General features: G+C 34.6%; 1 protein-coding gene across 1 annotated transcript in view; it reads left to right on the top strand.

Annotated features, from left to right (window-relative positions):
• Window positions 1-2,671: 2,671 nt before the first annotated feature.
• nwk (FCH and double SH3 domains nervous wreck) overlaps window positions 2,672-26,114 on the top strand; it is a 493,235-nt gene continuing 469,792 nt past the window's right edge. The window contains exons 1-2 of the mRNA XM_090406304.1: window positions 2,672-2,724; window positions 8,065-8,162. Of these exons, the coding sequence (XP_090262430.1) occupies window positions 2,704-2,724; window positions 8,065-8,162 (119 nt within the window). The 5' untranslated portion in view covers window positions 2,672-2,703. The remainder of the gene's footprint in view (window positions 2,725-8,064; window positions 8,163-26,114) is intronic.

Raw genomic sequence — 26,114 nt, 5'->3', positions numbered from 1 at the left:
CGTAAAAGTGTTAAAACTAAGTAATATATATATATAAAATGAATGTTATGGCAGTTTCACATATGGAATTCGGTTGAAGAGAGTTAGCATTTCAACTCAATTGTCAGCTATGTTTTTATCTTTCGGTTGCGCGATCTTTTGTTAATACCGCACCAATCATATGCACGTTTTAATAACATGCCTTTGCTGTCTGTTTCGCGTTAGTCTTAATTACCGTAAAGGGAGAAAAGTCACAAAAGAGAAAAATGTTCCTGGTCCGGGGATTCCCTTATTCAGGTAATATTCACTAATTTCATGTTATCAGTCTGTGGTGTGCCAGTATCGGTAAGTGGTGATATTATTTGATCGATTCTACGTTAAAAAATTTAACCCTGAGATGGATAAGTGGCTGATAAAAAATAAAAAAAATTCCCGCGAACAATCAGAAGCAGAAACAGACTCAAAAAAAAAAAGGACAGTATTTCATATTTTACCAGAACAGCCCGCATCGTCTTCAGAACCAAACGGTAAGAGGCAAAAAATGTAATATTTGCATTTGATTTTTGCAATATTCGCTGTGCATGTTTTGTATTGAATATAAATACAATAAATATTATAATAATATATCCCTATTACGATTTTTTTTCGAAGGGGGCCGTGAAATATTTTAATTTTTGCAAAGGGGGCCCTGACATCCAGAAGTTTGGGAAGCACTGGTCTAAGCTGTCTTGCCATATGATGAATATATCATCCACATATCTCCACCATGTAGATGGTCTCGGAGAGATTGCAGAGAGAATTTCTTTTTCAAGTTTTTCCATGAAAAACTTGAAAAAGTAATGCCTTGAAAAAGCCAGACAGTTTGCTGGCGAAACTGGTAGGTTTGAATAAATGTTTTTATTGTAAAATACTGGTCTGTATTAATAAAATTGTATTTCTTCTTTTAAGTTTTTAATTCTTTCTTTATTACTAATCGTTTTACGTTTCATGTGCTTGTATTGCATATGTACAATAACAATATATCTATCTCTATAAAAATATGAGATAATGTGCCATGTCAAATGTGTATGTAAGATGCTAAAAATTTTCGCATTTGATTTTTGCAATATTCGCTGTGTATGTTTTGTATTGAATATAAATACAATAAATATTATAATAATATATGTCTATATTACGATTTTTTCTAGGGGGGGGCGTAGTGAAATATTTTAATTTTTCCAAAGGGGGCCTTGACATCCAGAAGTTTGGGAAGCACTGCTCTACACAATGCCACTACTCTGAACTGTACATTACGCCATCTACAGCCGACGAACAGTATTTTTCTCCAAAATTATGCGTAATCTTGGTCGATTTTTCTGTATGTGGAATTTAAAAAAAAAAAAAAAAAAACGTTTCCGGAAGGAAAAATTCTGTTTTGTGATTAAAGTCAGTAATTTTTTAGGTGTTTTAACTCTGCGCTATTTATTTATTTATTTATTTATTATTATTATTATTATTATTATTATTATTATTTACGAGAAGAGTTTTTAGAAATGAGTATATTTGAATTTTCATTGTATTTCTATTCCATTTTGCTCAAACCTTCCTCCATGTTTTTTGGATGTAATTTATTTCTAAAATTTATCTCATATTTTTTTATTAGTATTCCTTTATTTATTTATTTTAAGAATTACTAAAACTTTATTCGAACGAGAAATCCACTAATTTTCCCTTTTCAAGACTGATATAGGTAAACAAGATATTTTAAATTTCTTATTTGTCAGAGATAGCAATAACATGTTCTTCGTCATGCGTGAAATAATCCTCCTCCCCCCCCCCCTTTTTTTTTTGACTGCTTTCGCTTGGTCTCTGCTGTATTTTGATCCCGTCCTTCCCGTGTATAGTCTGAAAATTTGTGGTATTGCAGTTAACGTCAATGAAAATACAGTAGTAGGAAGGAAAAAAAAACAAAAAAACTCATTGATGTTGTAGACGATATCCTTTACCATAAGCAGTGATTGATTTTATTTATTTATTTATATGCGTAATACCAGTAGCGCACTCAGGGTTTGAGATTTGAGAATACACACTACGCGTCGCATACGATCTATGACGAGCATCTGTAATGATCGCTAATTCATAAGTAGTATAGAAATAGAAGACACGAGACAACATAAATTTAAAAAAAAAAATGAATTTTATTAATTATGAAAAGATTTTTGGAAAATTTTCTATTTTTTATTTCCTTTTTCTTTGGTGGACCAGGGCCCCCTTTTCCCCTTTCTGGGTGCGCCACTGTGTAATACTTGGAAATAAATCTTATTGGACCACGATATAAGACTGAAACATCCGAATTTCTAATCAACTGATTAGGCAAATTAGCTTTCTTTGTGTGAGGGAAAGATATGCTGAACCAAGCAATATACTACATTTTTTTTTGTCCTACAATTCTTTGTTAGTAGATTATAATAATACTTTAAAAAAAATCAAAACCGTTATGATATTCCAAGAATGATCCACTTTCTAGAATACGCTATTCACACAGAAATTAATAGTGGCCGTATTTTTCATTCATCACATGGTCACCATGTGGAGCCACTGGATATAAACAAATGGACACGCTTAACATTTGTTCCAGTGGAATCGTATCGACTCCGTGTAGTAACAGCAGTATACTCAGGATGGCGACTGCAGTGCGGTAAGAGAACGGAGATTTACGAAGCCTCTAAGACTGAATGTAAAAACATGCAACCGCCTCCTAGAAAGGTGAGAACTGTTTATTTGTATGATCTGTTTCTAACATAGACTACGTACACGCATGAATAAAATCACGAAGAAATAAATAAAGAAAAAAATACCTTCTACTACACATAGTGTGCTTTTATACACATAAATGTTAACGGATATTATTATTATCTTGTATCCCGCGTGTAGGGGGGGGGATTCTTTAAAAACAACAGACTTTTCATCAGCAATGGATTTCAGAAAAATAGGTCTGGTAGGCCATGAAGGTTTAGGATTAAGCAGTAGCAGGTTTCCATAATTAGGGTATTTTCGGATTATTTCGATAGGATGTCGACACATATATTAGCTATTTTCTTCAATTTCTGCTTATTTATGTACACTAAAATCTTTTATTGTAACAGCTATAAGATCAAATGTTGCTGTAATATTATTATTAAATAACAGTGGTATTTAATAATAATATTACTATTTTGTTTCTAGTAATAATTTTTGAAGCTAAAATTCGCACTTAAAATAATTCATCAAGTTAACATTTCAGAGAATATTTATATTATTTATGTATTTATTTCGAAAATATATTGTCGATATTTTAATGGATCTAAGAGGACATTTGATTTAATATTATAAATGAATTAAAAAAAACTTTAATATATTATAAATTTAAAATGTAATCCTCTTTGAAATTTGAAATTTTAAGATGTAAACCATATATATAATTAACTGCGAACCTGTTTATATATTTGTACAAAAAAAAAGATATATATATATATATATAATGTATATATATATATATATATTATAAATTATATATATATATATATATATATATATATATATATATATATATATATATATATATATATATATATATATATATATATATATATATATATATACGCATAAACGTATGATACTATATAAACACAGACGTATGATACTATATATATATATATATATATATATATATATTTTTTTTTTTTTTTTTTTTTTTTTTTTTAATATCATGGCTTACAGTGGAAACGGAATACACGTTATTTTACATTGGTATCATTGCCAATCCAAGAACTTTTTTGTTCGTTTAAGCGTTTGAAAGGGGAGGATCCAGAAACCAACTGAAACTTTTCATCTGTCAGTTAAATTACATAGTTACATAAAACATAACCTGTCAGCAAACAGATTATCTTACTTAGCTATTCTTTTAAATAACAGCTGTATTACTAGTTTCTTTAAATGCAGTTATGTTAGGTAATCGATGTTGTCGGGCAATGTTGGACAATTTCGTTTCGAACTCGAAGAACGACCTGGCCCTCGATCGGAATAACTAGGATTCAAACTCTATCAAGGACGCGCAAATATTTTTTTTTTTTTTATCCGCTGAGTCAAGGCAGTCTTCAATAAAGGTTATTTGTTTGATATTAATCAACAAATGTTTGACAGATTATTATTATTCCCTACTCCCCGAGGTATTGGTAATAGTAAGAAAAATAAATCGTATTGTAACCATTAACCCTATGACTAAGAGAAAACGCTACGCCAGCATTTTGCAAACTTCTGTCCCCAGTGTGAATTTTTAAAATTCGGTGTCGGTCCCAGGAGGATGTAACAATACTCCCAGAAGGTTTGGGGAATCGGGGTTGAAACTTCATTAGGTGTTCAAGCAGTAGATGTATTTTGACTCACTAAAATCGGCGAAAAACGCTGAAACATAATGAAGAATAGGAATTAACTAGAAATTAATATCAAGGGAGAGTTAAGATTCTGGTGATCAATATTGAATTCGATAGAAAGAAGTCATCACCAAGTTCAAGGTAGCTACTGACTCATGGCTCTAAAAATCATGTCTTATAGTTTATATATTGAAATAGGTCTTTGCATTTGCAGTGCGTTGTCGCTGTTAATTTATATGAATGGTTTACGTGTTAAAAGTAAAAATACGAGAGAACGTATTAGCCCTTCATTCAAGTTACCGAAAACAGACCCCCCCCCCCAAAAAAAAAACTGTTTTGAATAACTCTGAGCGATATCTTCGTTTTTTTTTTTAATCTTATTTTAAATATCGAAGCTGCATTCATTATATTATAAAAATATTTAAATAATAAATAAAAAATGTGAACGCTGGTAAGAGACGGATATCGTAGTCTTCTGGTTATATGTCGGGAGAAAAATGCATGCCGTTTGTTTAGAAATTCCAAGTTCCACGATGATAATATTATATTTTCAGAGACGAACTAAAGTAGCTTGCGTCTTTTTTGTATATTCTTGATTAATAATTAACAAAATATAACCGTCTTCTTCTGACGCTGGTGTTAAAATAATATTTTTTTTGTCTGCAGAAACTTATCGGCACCGTTTTGCTGAATTTTATCATTAGCAGATACAGAACGTCTGTAAATGATTGCCTTCATTTTCGAGCTTAATTCAAGAGTAAGCGCAGTCATTAAAATACTTTTAAAGGGGGTAGCATTTCTCCTTCAGGAAACACCTTACAACTTTAGTTGCCTTATTATTAATTTCTAAATAATCAAAGTTCAAAAGTTCTAAATAATCAAAGGTTTTATGTAGGGATGACGATGAGAATACGCTGCACTTAAGGATTGGTGCGATTATCTTGGAGGATATCGCTCTTAATTTCTTAAGAAAATGTATTCTGTTTCGCCCATACTTATGCCGACAATGATATACAAGTACTAATTTCGTGTGTTTCAGTTAAGAAATTTTGATTGCGCAAACTGGGAAACTTCAAGAATAGCAAACGAAAAACAATAAGACATAAAACAAAACTCCGTATTGTTTAAGTGAAGGTTAATAAATGAGGGAGGAAGACAAAATACTGTATATAGTTTCATTGTTACCATAACTTATACTTTTATCCCCCCCTCTCCCTTTTCCCTCGCAAAGGATGAATGTTTACTTGGAATGATAATAAATTCGAAGTATTTTCGCCAAAAATAGAAATCTGGTTGTACTTATGTAGTGGAAGCTTTTGCATGTTGGAGATTATCCTAAAATAAAATAATAATATTAATATGTTATATAAATTTCCGCTATAGATTTGCTAAATAATTACTATAAGATGTTATATTCGGGTAATAGTAATTTGGGAGAGGAAGAAATAGCTACAGTATTCAACATTAAACACGAATATAATATTGAATAGCAGGTAATTGAAACAACACACACACACACACACACACACACACACACACACACACACACACACACACACACACACACACACACACACACACACACACACACACACACACACACACACACACACACACACACACACACACAAAGAAAAGAAAGCTAATAATTTCTGTTCAGAAATCATTATTGCTGACAGTAATATCTTCATGCTGGTTCAGGAATTCAAGAGTATACAGGAAGTTGGAAATAGGAAGTAATCACCACTTTATTTTAAGCAGGATAAAAGTGAATAAAAGTTTGACAGAATCAAACTTCACGGTGGACTCAAGAAGTTGGAGCCGGTCATGAAAAGAAAACATATTGCAACTTTCTAGAAAATAAGTCAGCAAATGACTTGAGAGACAAGGCCGGATTTAAGGTTGTTGTGGCTCCCAAGCTGTAACTTTTCAGATGCCCCGCTACCGAGTGAATTTTAGGTTATCCATACTGAGAAGTGGTCCCTTGTTGGAGTCTTGACACATAGCGGAATAATTGAGGGAAAAATTGTGGATTGGAGTTTAATGTAAACGTAAGCATGTATTAACTATCCTTGCACGCCCTTTGAGAACACATACGAGTTTGATTATGATAAAACAAAAAACATAATCAACTAAAAGTAAACTATATATGCAACAAGTATAAAGCGTACTGTATATACAAATATATAATCTACAAAAGGCAGTTAGCAGGACGTGTGATGAGAATATCTGAACAGATGGACAAAGAGAACAACAGAATGGACACCAAGAATTGGTTATCGGAAACCAGGTAGACCAGCGGTAAGATGGGAGGATGAGATAGAAGATGTTGTGGACATTTATGGTAGAGAGATGCACAAGATCGACCGAAAGGAAAGAGGCATTCATCGACCAGTGGACTGAAGAAAGCTGTTGTTGATGATGATATATTTATTTGTTTTTGGTATAACGGTTTAAAAAAAAACTGTCCAACGATCAAAATGAAGTAATAGAACAAAATCAATTCTTGTCATTTATTTCATATGACTGCTTATATCACAGTAATTTTAATTAAGCGGGGAAAAAAAATTAAATATCACTTATTATAAATTGAAATCAATTACTGTTTGATCATATTAGCATGAACATTAGCCAACAAACGTAGCGGTCCCAATTGGGGAAAATATGAAAAATGATTTAAATATCATTCTCTGTCGTATTCGAAGGATTATTTTTCTCACAAAAGCATGCCACATTAGGAGAGAATGGAAAATCAATCCATTGTGGCGATTGTCGGATGCTAATTCAGTATTTAATAATGTTTGAAGATTTATTAATTTTGCGGATCATGAACTTTCTAAATGCTATTTTAGTATAACGGATTTAAACACACAATAGGAAGGAAATGCTGAGGATAGCGAGCTACTGTTGTTATTTAGAATTACGGCCGAAGTAAGGCTATGAGGTAAATACGAGACCTGCTAACTTACCTTAGGTTGAAAGGACCTTATACAGTCTTCACTTGGGTGAGATTCAAACTCTGGTCTTTCCAATCAAAGGGCATTCGTCAGTACTGACTGACTTAGGACAACGAAGCGGTAGTGTACCTACGACTCGTTGGGATATTGACATCTGCCTTTCGGCTGGAAAAACTTGGGTTCGAATCCCGTCCTAGAATCGAAGAAACAGCGATGAAGAGTCCCTGTATTATGGTATGAATGTAATATTGGGGGGGGGAAATCGATAAACCAATGGAAGAAAATGGAGGAAGCTAACAAAGAATATCACCTACCAGCCATGAGTGACCCAATGGTCCATTTAGGACTACGGGAGAGAAGAAGAAGATATTCGTTAAATGCACTATCTGTTATATCGAACCGAATCTACTTCAGAAAATTTGGAAAAAATTTAGAAGCTTCGGTTATTGATCCACATACCTCAACCTAATATCCCCCCGTTGCTTTTGGTTCTGATGTTCTGCGCCATTATTTTCGATCTCTCTCTCTCTACTCTTTTACTCATTGTCGAAAGGAATATGCCATTCAGATAACCGTATTAATAAAGAACTAATGCACAAGCATTCTGTGATTATTGCCCGCACCATCAAACTTAGTTTAAATACTTTTACAGAAATACTTTTTGTACATCAAAATAATCGATTACATTTATACATGGAAAACAGATTGAACAGACCACTTTACTCTTCTCTTCATAGGCAAAGGCCACCACTGCTCTCCGAAATTTGCATAATGAACAGGTAACAAAACTCCAGACGAAACACCAGCAAGATGCTGACTTCTTGGAAGATATTAGGTAAAAGAATTTATAATCCAATGTCCATTGTGTATTTATATGGTCAAGTGATATACTTTTCTATCACTTTAAGCAGTGGTGAATCCAGAGTAGGGGGACGGCGATAGGTGAGATTGCTTCTCTTTTAAAGAAATCATAGTGCAACAATATTGTAAAACTAACTTTAATTAAAAAAATTGATTTTTTGAATTATTAAAAAATAATTGAAAATAAATGAAAAAACTAAACTAAATTCTGGATTCGTCATCAAGCAATTAGACTTAATAATAAATTTTTAAATGCTTATGTTTTATAGGATTGAAATATTTTTTAAGTTGTATATGCAGAAAGTGAATTCTCACCTGTATCATGTCATATTTTCTATATTTATAAGTTTTATGTTCTTATTTTGGGCAAGATGAAGTATTTATTCTAAATTCGTATTCTAAATAGAAGAGGCATTCTGAATTTTGAATTATTTTTAGAATTATGACTGAATTTCAGAAATAGTATATACTTGTAAAGTGTGCGATAGTGGAGCGTACGATGGGAACTTCAGACACCATAATAAAATTATTACTAAATTAATATATTCAAAATGATATTAATTATGTTATGTGTTCTTCCGTTACCAGATAATTAATGGTAAGTGAATTTATTTATTCCAACTGTCTCATTTCACGAGAATGCTTTTGCTGTCTAATACTAATTTGATTCAAGTTTTTTTTTTTTTTAATTGTGAAATGATTAATGGAATTGCGCAAATTACTAGGATGAGATACATCAACTATGCTTTTATTTTGTTTTCTGTATTATCTAACAAAATTTACAAAGGCAGAATCCTAAACAAAGCCAAACTTATACGATAACTTGACTGTGTTAATGGTTTCAGTTATTCTTTCTAGTCTCTGATCCTGCGTTCGAATTTCTTTCACTGCACATCTCTCTACTATCCACTTCCGACAGACAATCCAGTTTTCACTAAACATCGTCTCATTTGTTTTTAGCCTATGTGCATGCGTCATCAGTGGTGCCGTCTTGTAAGTCACTGATGCCATTTCATCCGGCACGCTATCTAATTCAATTGAGTCCCGGAATTTAACCGTGGAGCATAGTTGATCAATTTTAGGCAATAGGAGAAGCATCACAAGGACTTATTTGTTATCGTCTAGACGAAATTTAGACAAAAGGGTGGTTCGTATACCCAACGCTGATTTACCCAAGAATACATTTGAATTTAAATGATCTGGGATGCTCCAAATCTGCCACTATAAAACGGATTTCGTGCAAAAAATATTGGGCAATATTTTAAAAGAAGCTACAGTTCGGGATTCCAAACTCAAAGAAAGCAAAGTTGCATATTTTATTCCCAGCAAAAACGTATTCGTAAATTATAGAAGAATATATACTTATTAATGACAGGATTCAACAAATAAGTGATCTCCGGATATTGTAAAAAATTAAAATTCTATACTACTCAAAAAAAAAAAAAAAAAAAAAAAAAAATTTTTTTTTTTCTTTTTTACAGAATTTCTAAAAAAGAAATCCTACTGCGTAGCATAAAAGAAATTTCAGTTTTCGAACACTGTAAAATTTAGATATGCCAAAAAAGAATCATCTTTCAGTTGTTGAAATGGTCAACACGCAATCTTTATGGCCGAACACATAATGCTCGCGTGACCCACATCGGCATCACGACACAGCCTTCAATGTGGAGAAGCGAAGGATGGGAATCATCCATAGAAAAAGATTTCATTGAAATGACGATTGGAGATTCCTCGGTTTAATATTTTGTGAAATAGAAACGGGCGAAACTAAACGGATATCCATTTTAGTTGTAATGTAAGTGCATTCTATTAATAAAATAAGATTTCCTGATAAAACGATAAAAATGCTGCCTTTTTTAAGTCGATATAAAACGGAATTAATGACAATTATTCACACGAGAAGATTTTCTTACGAGCGGAATGTTCATTTATCAGTTTTGTAATATTCCCCCCCCCCCCCTCTCTCTACCGAACATCAGCTAATAATGTAAAACGCAGCAACATTTTGATCCTAATTAATGTCGATTGTATCAGCGCACGCAAGTTGACGCCTAATGCTTTCGAATATCTGTGATCAAAGCCAGATGCAAAGGCGAAAATAAAACGTTTTAACGAATTTGAGTTTTCCGTTCCTTACACTTCAGTTAAGGCAACTAATTATCGTTTATGAAACAGAAACTGTACTCATTTCTCTTTATTTTTTTTTACTACATTTTGAATTACTTGAGCCATGATTTAATCCTTTGATTTCTACTAAACGGCATTTCCTCTTTGAACTTATTCTTAGTAATGTAACAATCGTGTATTTTGAAATGGTAATAGATTTTCGATGATTATCGTTAATCCTACTGGATTGGCTATAATTGCGTGTGTGTTCTTTTAGCCGGTTTGTGGAATGAAAAATCCAAGTTTCCGGAAGTAAAAACCTTGCCACCACGTATGAGATCGACTAACTCACCTTCACTTGAAAAGTCCCAATAAAGGTTATCGTACAGACTAAATTCGAACCCAGGTCTCTCCAGTAAAAGGGCATCACCATTAACGACGGAGGAAGTTAAAAATCAGTCTTTTTCCCTCCTCCGAGACTATAGAAAGCTTAGTGTCTCTTGTATACTGTACCAGTATCGCACATTGGTGTCAGTATGTGTGTTAACTGAAGGTTTATTGTACTGAGTCAGTATATTTGGTAGCAGTTACGTTGTTTAATAAAATTATTGAACATATATCAAACGCTTACACTTGTATATTTATTGCCAGTCCTTACATTAAAATTATTCCTGAATAGAAAGAGTGCAGTTGGAGGTGTAGCATAGTCCGTGCCTGCTACTTGAAAGTGATAGCATTAGTGGATTCAGGAACGACAGTGTTAAACTACGAGATCGATGAACAATTGCAGATTTTGGAATAAAACGTATACAAAATAGTAGGGCTAGTCTGCAATTCGTATTGTGGTAGTAATGTCAATGAATGTGTGGAGTAGACTATTGAAATCCCCCCCCCCCCCCATGTTCAACGGTAAGAAAATTAGAAACTGCAACTGAAACACTGTTATTCGCTTTTCTCTGTAATCAGGGTAAATGCATACGTCACTTAATATTAATATCGTGTGCTTAAACACTAGGTTTAAGCATCGTGTGCTTTCAGATAACGTAAACGAACTGAAAATGGAGTGAACCTTGGCTCTCCGCTGTTAGTAGACGAATGGCATAAGTTAATTGGATAATAATTGTTACGTGTGTGTAGCTTCAGTAAATAAATATTTCGCCTTTCTTTTAAGTATTGTGATCTTAAATCTTGTAAGCATTCTTTGTACGTATGAATATCAGAGTATTGCGCCAGGTGTTGAAAGTGATTCTCAATGAACTGGGGTACATTATTGTAAAGTTTATTTATTGCGATAAATGCTATCTTATTTATCATGTCCATCACGTTGCTACAAGCCAGAACCCGCAATTTTCCAGATAGCATATGTCTAATATGACGTGCATACGGCCCATCCATTATCGCATTGAGTTGCGTGGTAATGGATGTGTGGAGTGTCCAACAGATATCACTTTATGGGATCCACTTCAGGCTGCCGAACAAACGTTCTGTATTTGATATCTGTGACTTATGGAACAACTGCTCTGTGGAATGCAACCAGCAGTAACTACAATCTGAGCCTCAGAGGTAATGATCAGCATCTTTATTTTGTTGATTGGTTCGTACTCGGATTTGTTTCAGCAGTAGCTACAATCTGAGTCTCAGAGGTAATGATCAGCATCTTTATTATGTTGATTCGTTCATACTCGGGTCTTTTTTTCAAGTCACAGAGCATGATGAACTCAGTGCGTTTATGTTTTTGTAAAACAGAATTCATGTTTATTTAATACAACCAAGATATATATATATATATATATATATATATATATATATATATATATATATATATATATATATATATATATATATATATATATATATATATATATATATATATATATATATATATATATATATATATATATATATAAACGTACCTTTTTGTTTCGAATATATATATATTTTTTATTTAAATGAAACTTAATTTGCAAAATTTCCCATCGTACGTACCCAGGGTTTTGTCTTAAGATAAGTGTCTGTTCTAAGCACCATCTGACTTTTCTCAGAATTACTTTCTTTCGACATTCGACTAAAATACTTTAAATATTAGTTTCTCCTTTTCTTTCTTTAATATTCACAAAGGAGCCAATATTGTTTCGCACGCAAAGTCTTTGAATCAGCTTTCAATAGCTAATGGATATTGTGTGAGCCGAAAATGGCATGCACGCAGCGGTATATTTGGAGCCCATGCTGATTATTATTCGAGGCTGCTATAACGTACATTCGTCCGTCCACACGTTCATTGCGAATGTATAGCTTAATACTCTTCTCGTAAATGACTGATTTTGGTTCAAAATTTTCTTGTTTTGTTGAAAGAAGAAAATATACGCAACTTAAGAAAATAGCTTTTAGAAAGATAATATCAATCACTCATGTTGTAGTGTTTTTTTTTTTTTTTTTTTTTGTCTGGAAGGGCAACTGCGTGAAACAGGAATGAAAATAAATAATTTAATAACCAAACGGAACAGTTACAAGTCGACGTTTCGCCAGCGGCAAGCTGGCATTATCTCTAAGCATTTGAAACATAGATACACGTGCAACAAAGACAGAAAATGAGATGACTAACTATCCTTGTTCTTGAGGGCATTTCATTTTCTGTTTTTGTTCTTGTTTTGGAGCTGGAGTCGAGAGCGTAGACTTCCTTCATGGCGTCCTTTCTGTAATTATTCCTGACAGAAAGAATCGTTTAGAATCACATCACCAGTTCGATAGAACGTTGGATGATGCATCAAGAATATTAAGAAGAGTGCATTGGATATTGGGAAAAAAATCTAACGTGTAATAAAAGAGAACCGATTATTCAAGAAGCAATCATAGAAAAGAAGATAACATCCTGGGACACGTACCAAATGGATTGCAACCATTAGAAAGGAAGATAGCAGCTAAAAGAAGAAGAGGACCGAAGTATACGTTATTCGGGATCAGTGGCGGCTCTTGGCTTGAAATCGTGGGGGTGCTGCAATTTTCGAAATATACATACACACTGTAAGTACAGTGTATACGTGTTTGGATAAAATATCAAAATGATGGTAAAAATTTAAAAAAAAATTAAACATGAAAAAATATTGTTTATTATCGATAAAATTATTCAGTTTGGTATAATTCAAAATTACTTAAAAATAAAATCTATTCCTTTAATTACAATTAAAGGAATGGATTTACAATCTTTGGACATTACAATTAAATCCTTTAATTGTAATGTCCAAATATTTAAAGAGACGGAGTAAACACAATAAGCAGTACGAACACTCTACTACTGGCGCAAACTGCATAGAAACAACAGTGGAACTGCACGACGGACAGTGCCGCATTAGGCTAATAGCTCGCATCTCACTATGACGTGCATATGCTTGCATGCGTAGCAAATACTAGCAATATGACACTGTGGAAAAGACAGTACTGCTAGCGTCCTTCGCCCTCCTAAGTGCTACAAGATGGATTTTTATTATTTTTTATAAAATAAGAGAATTGTATAAGATTGTTGATGATAAAATTAAATATTACAAGCAAATATAAATAAATTAGTAAATATATTTATATATCGAGAAAAATTGGGGGTGTTGCAGTTCCGCAGTGCCTGTGCACGAGCCACCCCTGTTCGGGATGTACCTTCGATTAATTAGAAAACTAAGAAAACATGTCGGCCTCAGGCTATGAGGCTGTCGTGTTATGGCTGTTAACTGCTCATGTTCTTACGGTCTGGTTTTTCATTTTCAACGGTCTACATATTATTTTTTTAAATAATCACATAAATAGGTAAATGTTGAAAGCTATCGTTTTTCCGTATTGGAAATAAAAGTTTTTGTTGTTATATGACAATCCATATTAGCTCATAACCTTGGATTCGCCGTCAAAACATCCTTAAATTTCTTTAATTCGAAGTGATTTTTTTTTTGTTTCCATTTTATACAAACTGTAATAACCGAAATGGAGGGGAGCTTACAGCACTGGTGTCAACAATATCGCAAAATTAAAAATTGCTTGCGATTTCTACATTTAAAAAAAAAAAAAAAGAAAACATAAGAAATTGCATGAAAACTGTTACAGAGATCATACCGAGAAAATTATCTGCGTAATACCGTGATGAGGTCACCTTCGAATAACTCCCATCCCCGCGGCAGTATTTCCATTAGATGTCCAATGATATTTGGGCGTGGATGTAGCCATGATGTTTGCAAAGAATCTAACAGTCCATCAATGGCAGAGCGCACATCGTCTATAATATCTTGCGGCTCTTTAAGTGTTTGATCCATTGGCCGTTAAATTCACCATTAAACCCAGGTCAAATTCATTGTCCCCCGAAACAGAACTGGCCCAGTAACATAGCGAGCTCATTTTCGTCCCGAAAAACTTCATCTCCGTAGCTCAGTTTCGACTATGTTCTTCGGTTGAAAAGACCTAGGTTCGAATCCCTTTTAAAACGCGAACCTTTAGCAGAGTTTTTCATCTGAAAGTGAGTTAGCCGGTCTCATATACCGATGGGGAAGGTTTCCCCCCTCTCCTCTCGGAAACTCGTTTTTTTCAGCCTGCAACTAGGCAAACCTTCCAGGAAAACAGACGCAACTGACGGACAAAAATACAGTCAGTCCTCGACTTACGAAGGAGTTCGGTTCTGATGGTCCCGTCGAAAAGGTTGTAAGTCGGAAATCGCCGCATGAAACCATCAGGATATGTTCACCATTAACATGCCGAAATATGTAGGACTGTTTTGATTTTGACTGATTTTACTCTTCGTTTATAATCAAATAATACAATGTACCAAATATGAATGACGTTACTGTATACCAGTACTGTAATTAATAAATAATCAAACATGAGTGTACACTGCGCTTACAGTAAAATAACCAACTTGGAAACACACGGAGCAAGAGGAATTCTTCAAAGCCGTTGCTTTATTAGTTGGACATGAGAAGCTAGTTCATCAATAAATTTTTCAAATTCAGGAATTCCAACAATTCTGAGTTCTGATGATGGTTCACAAGATACATAACTTGCCGAAAGGGTAGACTGGTCTTCAGAGAAGGGGGGGGTTACAGCGACAGCAGGAATGGGCTTATTTAAAATTTGTACATTATGTCCAAGAATGCCTGCACAGTTCACCTTTTCTTTTTTGTATAAATTTCTCTGTACGAGTAGCAAGCAATTACGGTGTGCATCGTTCTACCTATTTTGCTAACTTGCTCTACCTCAAATGACCGAATTGAGGATAGAGCAAGTTTTTTAGGAGGGGAATCGCTTATTTTTCCTGTTCCTTTGCGGTTTCCTCTTCTTCTGCAATTTTTTTGTGCGTCTGGCTCTGTTAGATTTTCATTTGAGATCTCTTCTTTCACTGACTATGTATCTTAATTGTCAGTCTTTTTCCATCTCTTTAGCTAGCAATTCCATCTTGTCACAAATCATCCTTGCAAGGTTTAGTCTTTGTGGAATCCTGTGAATGTATAAGAACATATCTTTTCAACAGCTTCTTCCAAGCACCACTCATACACTTGACTATCAACTCATCCCATGTTGCATCTATAGGTTTTACAATGCAAGCTATATTCTTTCCTAAATACCAGCAATTTGGTGAACGTGTTAATGGAATGGCCGTCGTAATAGACTTTATATTGGTTTCATAAGATGGTACTAAACCTGTCCGTTGTTATGTCATCATACGCTAACTAACCAGGAAACGCGTTCGTTGGAATGCGCTGGTACTTTACATCGGTCATGCGCTGGTTAGAACACAACTGAAGTCCCATTACTGATTAGCAAACCATACCAAATCTATGAAAGCACGTCAACCAGTTTGGACGGATGGTGAAACCATACGCGATAGGTTCAACGACCTTCGGCGAGTAGAGAGTGACTTATTGGATTTCTTCTCATGAACCTGATATACGCAGGAGTGCGACACTCTGTGAACTGGAATATTGTTACACTGCACTTCTCATATTCTCATTACCACGCCACCTGTTGCCAAGGCGGTATGTGTTTGTACCTTTCGCTCACATGCATTCGTTATCCTGTACTTGTTTATCGTTTCGTTAAATGAAGTTTTTCCGTTTGTTTACATAATGTCATTTTGTATTATCATAAAGTAACCTGAGTTCTCCCTCCTTATCAAAGGCGGGGGGGGGGGGAGAGTACCCGGTACATAAGCCCGACGACCATATCCTTATTGAACACTGATATCGTTACCTCTTCTTGATTGTAAATTTTAACATTCAGATTTCTATAACATATGTAAATATATAGTACTATAAATACAATTGGCTGGGAATGTTCAACTCTGGATGAGTTGAACATTCCCAGAGTAGCTGTAATTCAATGTTATGCCATACAAAGAAACATATGAAACAGGGTTTTAATTAGTCTGAGATTTCTACAGAGATGTAGCCTACTAGTTTCGCCAACTTGACTGTTGGCTTCGTGCATAGGCACTGCGGAACCCCCAATTTTCTCGATATAAAAATATATTTATTCATTTATTTATATTTGCTTGTAATATTTAATTTTATCATCAACAATCCTATACAATTCTCTTATTTTGTATAAAAAATAATAAAAATCCATCTTGTAGCACTTAGGAGGGACGCTAGCAGCACTGTGTTTACCACAGTGTCATATTGCCACGACTCACAAGCATATGCACATCATAGTGAGATGCGAGCTATTAGCCTAATGCGGCACTGTCCGTCGCGCAGTTCCACTATTGTTTATATGCAATTTGCGCCAGTAGTAGAGTGTTCGTACTGCTTATTGTGTTTACTCCGTCTCTTTAAATATTTGGACATTACAATTAAAGGATTTAATTGTAATGGCCAAAAATTGTAAATTCATTCCTTTAATTGCAATTAAAGAAATCGATTTTATTTTTAAGTAATTTTGAATGATACCAAACTGTATAATTTTATCGATAATAAACAATATTTGTTCATGTTTAATTTTTTTAAAAAAAATTTTTACCATAATTTTGATATTTTATCCAAACACGTATACACTGTACTTACAGTGTGTGTATGTATATTTCGAAAATTGCAGCACCCCCACGATTTCAAGCTACGAGCCCCCCCTGCTGGGCACACAAAAAGCAACGAAACAGCTTAAAACAAGCTAAAGGTTAAAACATAACCGAATGCTAAATATTATCAAAATTCAAATGAAACGTTACACTAAACGCATGGAACGTGTATATTAGCAGTCATTGTTATACGGGTGTGTTCTATAATTGACTGCAAAGTTGAATTCCAATGTGTTGAGTGATCTTATGAGTGTTTTCCAGATGTCACCAAGGATCATATCTTGGTTTCTGTTAAGGCTGCCTCTTGAACGGATTACTACTGCAGCTTCTTTGATGTTGCAGGTGTAAAAATCTTCTAAGTACGGCATAGTACTTTTATCGCATTCAATGTTGTGATTGGTATTAGAATAATGGAGAGCTAAACCGGAATTGTCTTCTCTGTTGTTGTTGACGTTTCCGATGCGTTTTGTTTTCCCTTACCTCTAAACTTCTAGAAGTTTGTCCTATATAATTTAAACCGCAAGAGCAAGGAATGCTGTATACTCCAGGATGTTTATAGAAAGCGATCTTGTCCTTTGGTGACCGTAATAAGTTGCGAACTGTCTTTATTGGTTTGAAGGCCACTCGGATCTCCTGAGGTCTTAGCAGGTTTGGAATTTTTTTGTGAAACTTTGCCAGCAAAAGGAATACCCGTAACATCAGAGAAGCTGAAGTAGTGATCAGTTCAACAGGCAGCCTTAACAGAAACCAAGGTATGGTCTTTGGTGACATCTGGAAAACACTCATAAGATCACTCAGCACACGGGAGTTCAACTTTGCAGCCAATTATAGAACGCACCTGTATAACAATGACTGCTAACATACACTCTTCATGCTTTTAGTGTAACGCTTCATTTGAATTTTGATAATATTTAGCATTCGGTTATGTTTTAACCTTTAGCTTGTTTCTGTTCTGTTTTAAGCTGTTTTGTTGCTTTTTGTATGCCCAGAAAGCCAACAGTCTAGTAGGCTACATCTCTGTAGAAAATTCCGACCAATTAAAACCCAGTTGCATATGTTTCTTTGTATAATATTCAGTGGTCAAAAAATAACATCATCAATGTTATGCCATTGTAGCCAGATGGAATAAAAGAGTCAGAGGAGGAGTAGATCTAGTATTATGAATGTATATTGATAATCCGCTACTCAGGTTTATTATCGGCTTAGCGAAAGGTGTAGGAATGACAGGCAGGATCAAGTTAGTGAAAGTACTTGTAGAAAAGGCGTGAGGCATAAGAAGATATAATTTAGTCGAAGTACCATCTTTCCACAGCATCAAGCCTTTTTCGAAGGATTTTTGATGCACCATTCCAAACGCGAATACATTATTCTCGCTGCTTATTTCATTAACCCAAGTGTCTAAACTATGTAACCGCTTCGTAATTAGAAAGGGACTCTCCCTAATGATCAGGGTCCTCAGTGACATGAAACTGCTTCTCGTCGTTCCCTCTATACTATCATCGTGTGAACTCTGACCTTTTTTTCGAGGTAAGAGAACAGGATATGTTTTGATATCAACGGAGTGAGCAAAGTTGTATTCGTCTCATGGAGGAATGGTATAGAGAGTAGTGCTTAGATTTGAATTAATTGTAAAATATCTTAAGGCGTGTAATATTTGGACATTGTAAGGTCAACAACAAAAAAGTGAAAGATCACCGCAACACTGGAGGATGGCACATGAAGGAAGTTTTGGTACATTTTCTCCGAGACATTTTGCCAACCTGGTAGATCAAGTGGTTGATGTACTTGCTTTCCAACCAACATATCGCGGTTTCTCCCACTGAGGTTCTGGATGCTTGATTGCTCTTGAGTGGAAGACGAATTTCATCGGCTGGTGTGAGGCCACCATCCTACTTATTGGAGGTCTGAAGTGGCTTGAAAAAAATTCCACGGTTGGTCTCTAGACTAGATGGGAATCATATTAAAAAAAAATCTTACGTTCATTTTTTAATTGAATTAGAAGACTGCACTAGAGATAAATGTGAGTTCTTAAAACAATATAAAATTCTTAAACAGCAGCATATTTTCACCTAAAATGACTAACCACAATATAGATCGCCGTTGTTAGTAGGATGTGATGGTTCTCTTATTAAAATGGTAGATCACGTTCTGCAGAAGCATTGGATAAATGTATTAAATGAACATCATTTCCTCATAAGAAACAATGCGAAATGCTCAGGTTGTGTGCCAGGCAAATTCTATAATGATATATTTTCTATATTTCAGGATATTTTTAGACTGTGTGAGATATTGCTTTAAAATACATGAGAGAATAGAATATAATAAAAGAGAAAATTATAAGAATTTTCTCTTCTCCCATTCTCACAAAAAAGTTTCCTTTTGTCAACGTTGTAAAATGACCCCATATAATTTATATTAGTTTTTATCCTTCTTTACCTCGGAGGACACCATTAACCAGGCTACCATTTTGTGTTCGTTATTTTGTGACACACGAAACCGACAAAGACAGGAGGCTGTCTTTAGTAGCTACATTGTTTATTATCAATGGTCGTACTAAAAATGAATTTATTTCTTTGTATCCATATACTTTTCTAATTTGATATTTTCTGATAAGAAGTGAACTTTAAAATGCAACATGGTAGACAAATGCGAGAGCAATACTACTCTCGTCTCAGAATATCCTTGTATTATTTTTAAGAATAGTATTACAGAGAGATCATGCAGCCTGAATTTTAGTGTGAGGGCGCTTTCAAAATTTTTCATTTATATTCTTTGTCAGTTTTGAATATTTTAGAATTGACACAACAGAAGTGCAGCACCGAGAATAGACGAGTTTCTCCTATTAAAATAATTAATTTTGTATTGCTTGTAAGAAGACTATTTACGCAAGTGAGAGGTTAAAAATGTACAGACTTCAAAATAATACTAGCAGCGCCGCCAGCGTTACAACCCCAATTATAACGCTTTTGCGCCAGTCATGATTTTAACTGTCGTCTGCACCTTAAATATTCATTTCCTTATTTCGCATCGTGTTGTGGAAACTCTCTAAAAATCTTAAGGCTGTTGAACCACATTCGAATTTTTTTAAAAAAATTAGAAGTACTTAAATACAAAAAATTGTATTACAATTATGAAAATTTATCGGAGACGTGCCTTCAGACGAATGATGAATACAAGTCACTTCATAAAATAATATCGGCAGTTAAAGCGTAAATATTTATTATTTTAATTTGGATGCAGCAGTAACAAATATTGTAAATGACACGTAGTGCGTAAAGTTTTTATTTTGAAATTTCAAAGTTTTGACATTTAGCACTTCGGGATGTTTCTATCAGGTGGACTAGCTTGATAGATTCTTGTAAATTCTCAATGCACACGATTTACTGACCCAATTTTGTATACCATAAAAAAAAGTACTGAGCTTTATTGAACAACTCCCATCTGCTGATTAGTATGCGATATGTGCTCATGCGCACAAAGTTCTTTTCAATAGTCAAGCAATTATTTTTAGATTAATAATAAATAAATTTTATTATTAAAAGACCAGAAGATAAATAATAAAATATACAAAGAGCCAACAAGTTTCACTAGCCACTGCCTAGCATTTTCAAGGCTGAACTGGTGTGAAAACAAATGCATTGAGTTACATTTCAAAAACATACACTTTAGTAACTGTTAGGCCGTTACATTTGATCATTCTGTTTGAAGGCGTGCATGTGTTCGAAAGCTTCAGTCAGATACCGGTACATGACCACGTGTTTTGTGGTTGTTTGCATATTGTAATTCTGTTGAACTGAGAGAGATGATGAGATTTTTCCATATGTCTTTAAGAACAATGCCCTGATTTCTATTTAAATTATTGCCTGTGCGCAATACCACAGCTGCTTCTTTTAAAGTTCTGTATCTGTAGTCATTCTCGATGTAAGGCATAGAACTGTTTTTCCAATCTATAACGTGATTTGATGTTGAGAAATGATGTGCTAAACCAGATGTGATGATTCTATTATGATTGACATCCCCCACATGTTCCTTCTGTCTTATTTCAAAACTTCTAGAAGTCTGACCAATGTAAGAAAGGCCACACGTGCATGGAATTTCATATACTCCAGGACATTTGAAGAAAGGTACCTCATCTTTAGGTGATCCTAAGATTTGTTTGATCATGGTAGTTGGTTTAAAAACCACTCAGATGTCATGAGCTTTTAACATTCTTGCCAATTTTGTGGAAACTGAATTAATATATGGAATGACAGCTGCGGACACATATTGGGGTACTGTAACACGTTGTTGGTGGTTGTCTTTAAATAGCCATTTGTTTAAAATGTTAGAAGGGTATCCATTAAGAGATAGAGTGTTAGATATTAGTGACAGTTCTCTCTGTACCTCTGTTTCTTTTGAAATCGACCTTAAGGCGCTATTACGGAGCATGTGAATGATGCTGTGTTTTTGTGATCTATGATGGTTGGACGAATAATGTAGATATCTACCAGTATCTGTGGGTTTCCTGTAAATGGACAGTTGGAAATTGTTATCTTCTTTCTTCACTAGGATGTCAAGAAAAGGAAGTTCTTTGTTCTTCTCTAGTTCTATAGTGAATTTGATCTTATTGTGTAGTGAGTTGATTTTGTTCAGAAATACCATGGTGTCTTTCCAGATGATGAACACGTCATCGACATATCTCCACCAAATTGATGGTTTTGGTACAATGGTGGAAAGAATATCCTTTTCAAGTTTTTCCATAAAAAGGTCTGCGCATGGTGGTGACAGAGGGCTGCCCATGGCTAGTCCTTCCAATTGTTTGTATACAGTGTTGTTGAATTTTTATGGAAAAACTTGAAAAGGATATTCTTTCCACCATTATACCAAACCATCAATTTGGTGGAGATATGTCGATGACGTGTTCATCATCTGGAAAGACACCATGGAAAACCTTCTCGTATTTCTGAACAAAATCAACTCACTACACACTAAGATCAAATTCACTATAGAACTAGAGAAGAACAAAGAACTTCCTTTTCTTGACATCCTAGTGAAGAAAGAAGATAACAATTTCCAACTGTCCATTTACAGGAAACCCACAGATACTGGTAGATATCTACATTATTCGTCCAACCATCATAGATCACAAAAACACAGCATCATTCACATGCTCCGTAATAGCGCCTTAATGTCGATTTCAAAAGAAACAGAGGTACAGAGAGAACTGTCACTAATATCTAACACTCTGTCTCTTAATGGATACCCTTCTAACATTTTAAACAAATGGCTATTTAAAGACAACCACCAACAACGTGTTACAGTACCCCAATATGTGTCCGCAGCTGTCATTCCATATATTAATTCAGTTTCCACAAAATTGGCAAGAATGTTAAAAGCTCATAACATCAGAGTGGTTTTTAAACCAACTACCATGATCAGACAAATCTTAGGATCACCTAAAGATGAGGTACCTTTCTTCAAATGTCCTGGAGTATATGAAATTCCATGCACGTGTGGCCTTTCTTACATTGGTCAGACTTCTAGAAGTTTTGAAATAAGACAGAAGGAACATGTGGGGGATGTCAATCATAATAGAATCATCACATCTGGTTTAGCACATCATTTCTCAACATCAAATCACGTTATAGATTAGAAAAACAGTTCTATGCCTTACATCGAGAATGACTACAGATACAGAACTTTAAAAGAAGCAGCTGTGGTATTACGCACAGGCAATAATTTAAATAGAAATCAGGGCATCGTTCTTAAAGACATATGGAAAAATCTCATAATCTCTCTCAGTTCAACAGAATTACAATATGCAAACAACTACAAAACACGTGGTCATGTACCGGTATCTGACTGAAGCTTTCGAACACATGCACGCCTTCAAACAGAATGATCAAATGTAACGGCCTAACAGTTACTAAAGTGTATGTTTTTGAAATGTAACTCAATGCATTTGTTTTCACACCAGTTCAGCCTTGAAAATGCTAGACAGTGGCTAGTGAAACTTGTTGGCTCTTTGTATATTTTATCATTTATCTTCTGGTCTTTTAATAATAAAAGTTATTTATTGTAATACATCAGACCAAATATGTACAATTTATTTTTAGATTATTTAGATTCAGATAAATTAATAGTTTATCAATTAGAGGGATTTAATTGGGAAGGTAGTGCCAAAGTTGGAGGAGGGTGTGGATGCCGAAAAAAAAATTATCAATAAAAATAAACCGGAAGCCCTTTTATGTATTTATTACTTTATATATTTATATCTTCTCTTTCTTTTGTGCCTCCCCCCCTCCATATTTCCACACGAATATCTCAAGTTTTTCAATTTCATCTCTCGATAATGTCATGTGTTCTGACGTCATTGAGGAGGAGAAGATGAAATTGACATTAGTGCAGAATGTATTAGTTATGTAGGTGGGGGGGGGGTTACGGTTTATAAGCTTCCTAGGCTACGTAAGTCTTCAATGTATACATTATAATTCATATACATAATTTAAATATTAGATAGAAATAACAGAGCCATGACCAACGGGCGTATTTCAGCAATATAGGTTTGCTACGTGTAAGTATTCTTGAGCAACATGCGCTATTTATAATCATTATTTGCATATTTAATTATTATTAAGAATTCAATTGACTTTACGAGTATCAAAGAAAAGCGAAGGAAATTCTTTTCTAGAATTAAGATAATAAAAAATTACATACTATCAAATATTGTACTGTGTTAGGGATTTTGAAAGACGGAATACCCCAATCTCTTGGGGTATTCTGTCTTTCAAAAATGCGTAGTTGGATTTGTTTCTGTTTGAATAGCGACACATTAATTGAAGTTTCCGCTCTGGTAGCTAGAAAAATTAATCATTAATATGTTTACAAACATAAGATTTTCCAGTGTGTGCGTGTGTGTGTGTAATTCTAAATTTTATGAACTTTATAACAAAATTCATAAATTTTAAAGCTACAATTGCAAAATTTATCAACTTTATATATTTATTCCTTGTTATGCTATAAATATTTTGGATACGGTGTATGTGTGTGTGGGGGGGAAGGGGGGTTGCAACCAAATATTCAGTAACTTGAAAAAAAGCTAGCAGAGGAAAACCAATACCGTTTTTTTTAGTTAAAAAGATATAAGAATCAGAAACAAGTGTAAGTAAATTGTAACAATAAAAACAAATTAACTCGGTTCAAGTGTTGCAGACCATCGTGATAATAAAGCCATATATGATTATCTGATTCTTATAATAATCATTAATATTATCTTAATTTGTTCTAAGACATGTCATACAAAAATCAGTATTACTTTTTATTTTTCTCTGCTTAGTTCATATTATGAGTAAAATTTGGGTTGTTTAACAGATGGCGATTTCCAAATAATGTCATTAATTACTTTAAAATACTGCAGTTTTAACACTTTAGAACTGCGTTGTTTACCAGAATCATCTTCATCGCAACTTGTCACTGAACACGATGAAAAGCTTGCGCCGTTCTGTTAGCAGACAATGTGCCAGAGGCGCCAGCTTCAGCAATCTTAGCATTTGCCTAATTCATCATTTGATAAACCGTGCTTGCATGATGTAAGCAACTCTTGGACGATGAGCGTTATCACCTCGCGAAATAAATTCGCACTTTTTGGTCAATAGAAATTTATGCTTGATATGCTTCCCCTTATCCTTTTAGCGGTGGAGTCATAAATATATTAGTTATTGGAGCATGAAAAGCAAGTAAAAGCGGAAACGCTTCCTGATATATTAAAAGATTCACCGAGATCGGGAAAAAATCGTGCAATGATGAAAGTCTGTTGTGCAAAGTCGTGTTAAATGAGGACCTACTAGCATTTATAGGCTACTTTATTACGAACAGAAATCTCCGAATGAAACAAGGCTATGAAACGACTCTTATGCGCACAGAAACTCGAGCAAGAGTAATGTCATAGACCTCAGTGCACCCTGTCTCTATCCGCTTTAGTCCGTAGTTATCTGCGTTGTTGCTTTGGTCCCATGTTGACTTGCTCCATGGAAGAAAAAGCCTTGCTATCTACATATGAGACTGGCTGTCTCACTTCCAGTTCGTCCTGATTTTTTGAAAATTGAAGATTTTAACGAATTTTGTAGTACGTCATGTGTAATCGTCTCTGTGAAAAGAAGCGTTTTGTTTATTATATTTTTTGTAGTGTTAATATGGCAGGCCTGTTTGGCCGAGTGGTTAGCATATTCGCTCTCTAGCCAAAAGGCTGTGGGTTCGAATCCCGCTGTGGGCTTGAATTTTTGTGATTGTCTGTGAAAACGCTAGTGATAGTGGTGGGCGGTAGATGTCCTCCCTGGAGGTGTCAAGTAATAATATCTGATCCATAGTTAGCCCACGTGTTGCACTTGGCTACTTGTCATTGCACAGACCCGAATTCGATATATTTAAAGCGAGAAAGGAATCTAGAATTTTTTTTCCCTAACTAAACAATAGAAACATGTATTGCTTCAAAAAATTTTGTAAATTTACAAAAATTCCTATTCCTAATTTTACGCTCATACCTACACGTTTTACCGTGTAGGCATTCCGAACCGAAATCCTAAGGTTGGTTACTCCTTATTCCTGGAGGTATCCTATGACTGTAGCCTGTGTGTTCACGGGGCTGGTTTGCCTGCTTGCGGGATGAAAATCCCCAGATAAATGGGAAGGGAGATAACCCTGTTGCCCACGCCCTGCTAACTTGGCTATGGCTGAGGAAGATCCTCGAGCTCCTCACGTCGTCGACGGGAATCGAACCTAGGACACTCCTTCTCCAGGAGTATG

This window comes from Typopeltis vanoorti, chromosome 16 (genome assembly GCF_054136105.1).
Source record: "Typopeltis vanoorti isolate ZY-2024b chromosome 16, IOZ_Tvanoo_1.0, whole genome shotgun sequence".
NCBI classification, from domain to species: Eukaryota; Metazoa; Arthropoda; class Arachnida; order Uropygi; family Thelyphonidae; genus Typopeltis; species Typopeltis vanoorti.
The sequence above is the reverse complement of the archived record's forward strand: the minus strand, read 5'-3'. Positions and strand labels throughout refer to the sequence as shown.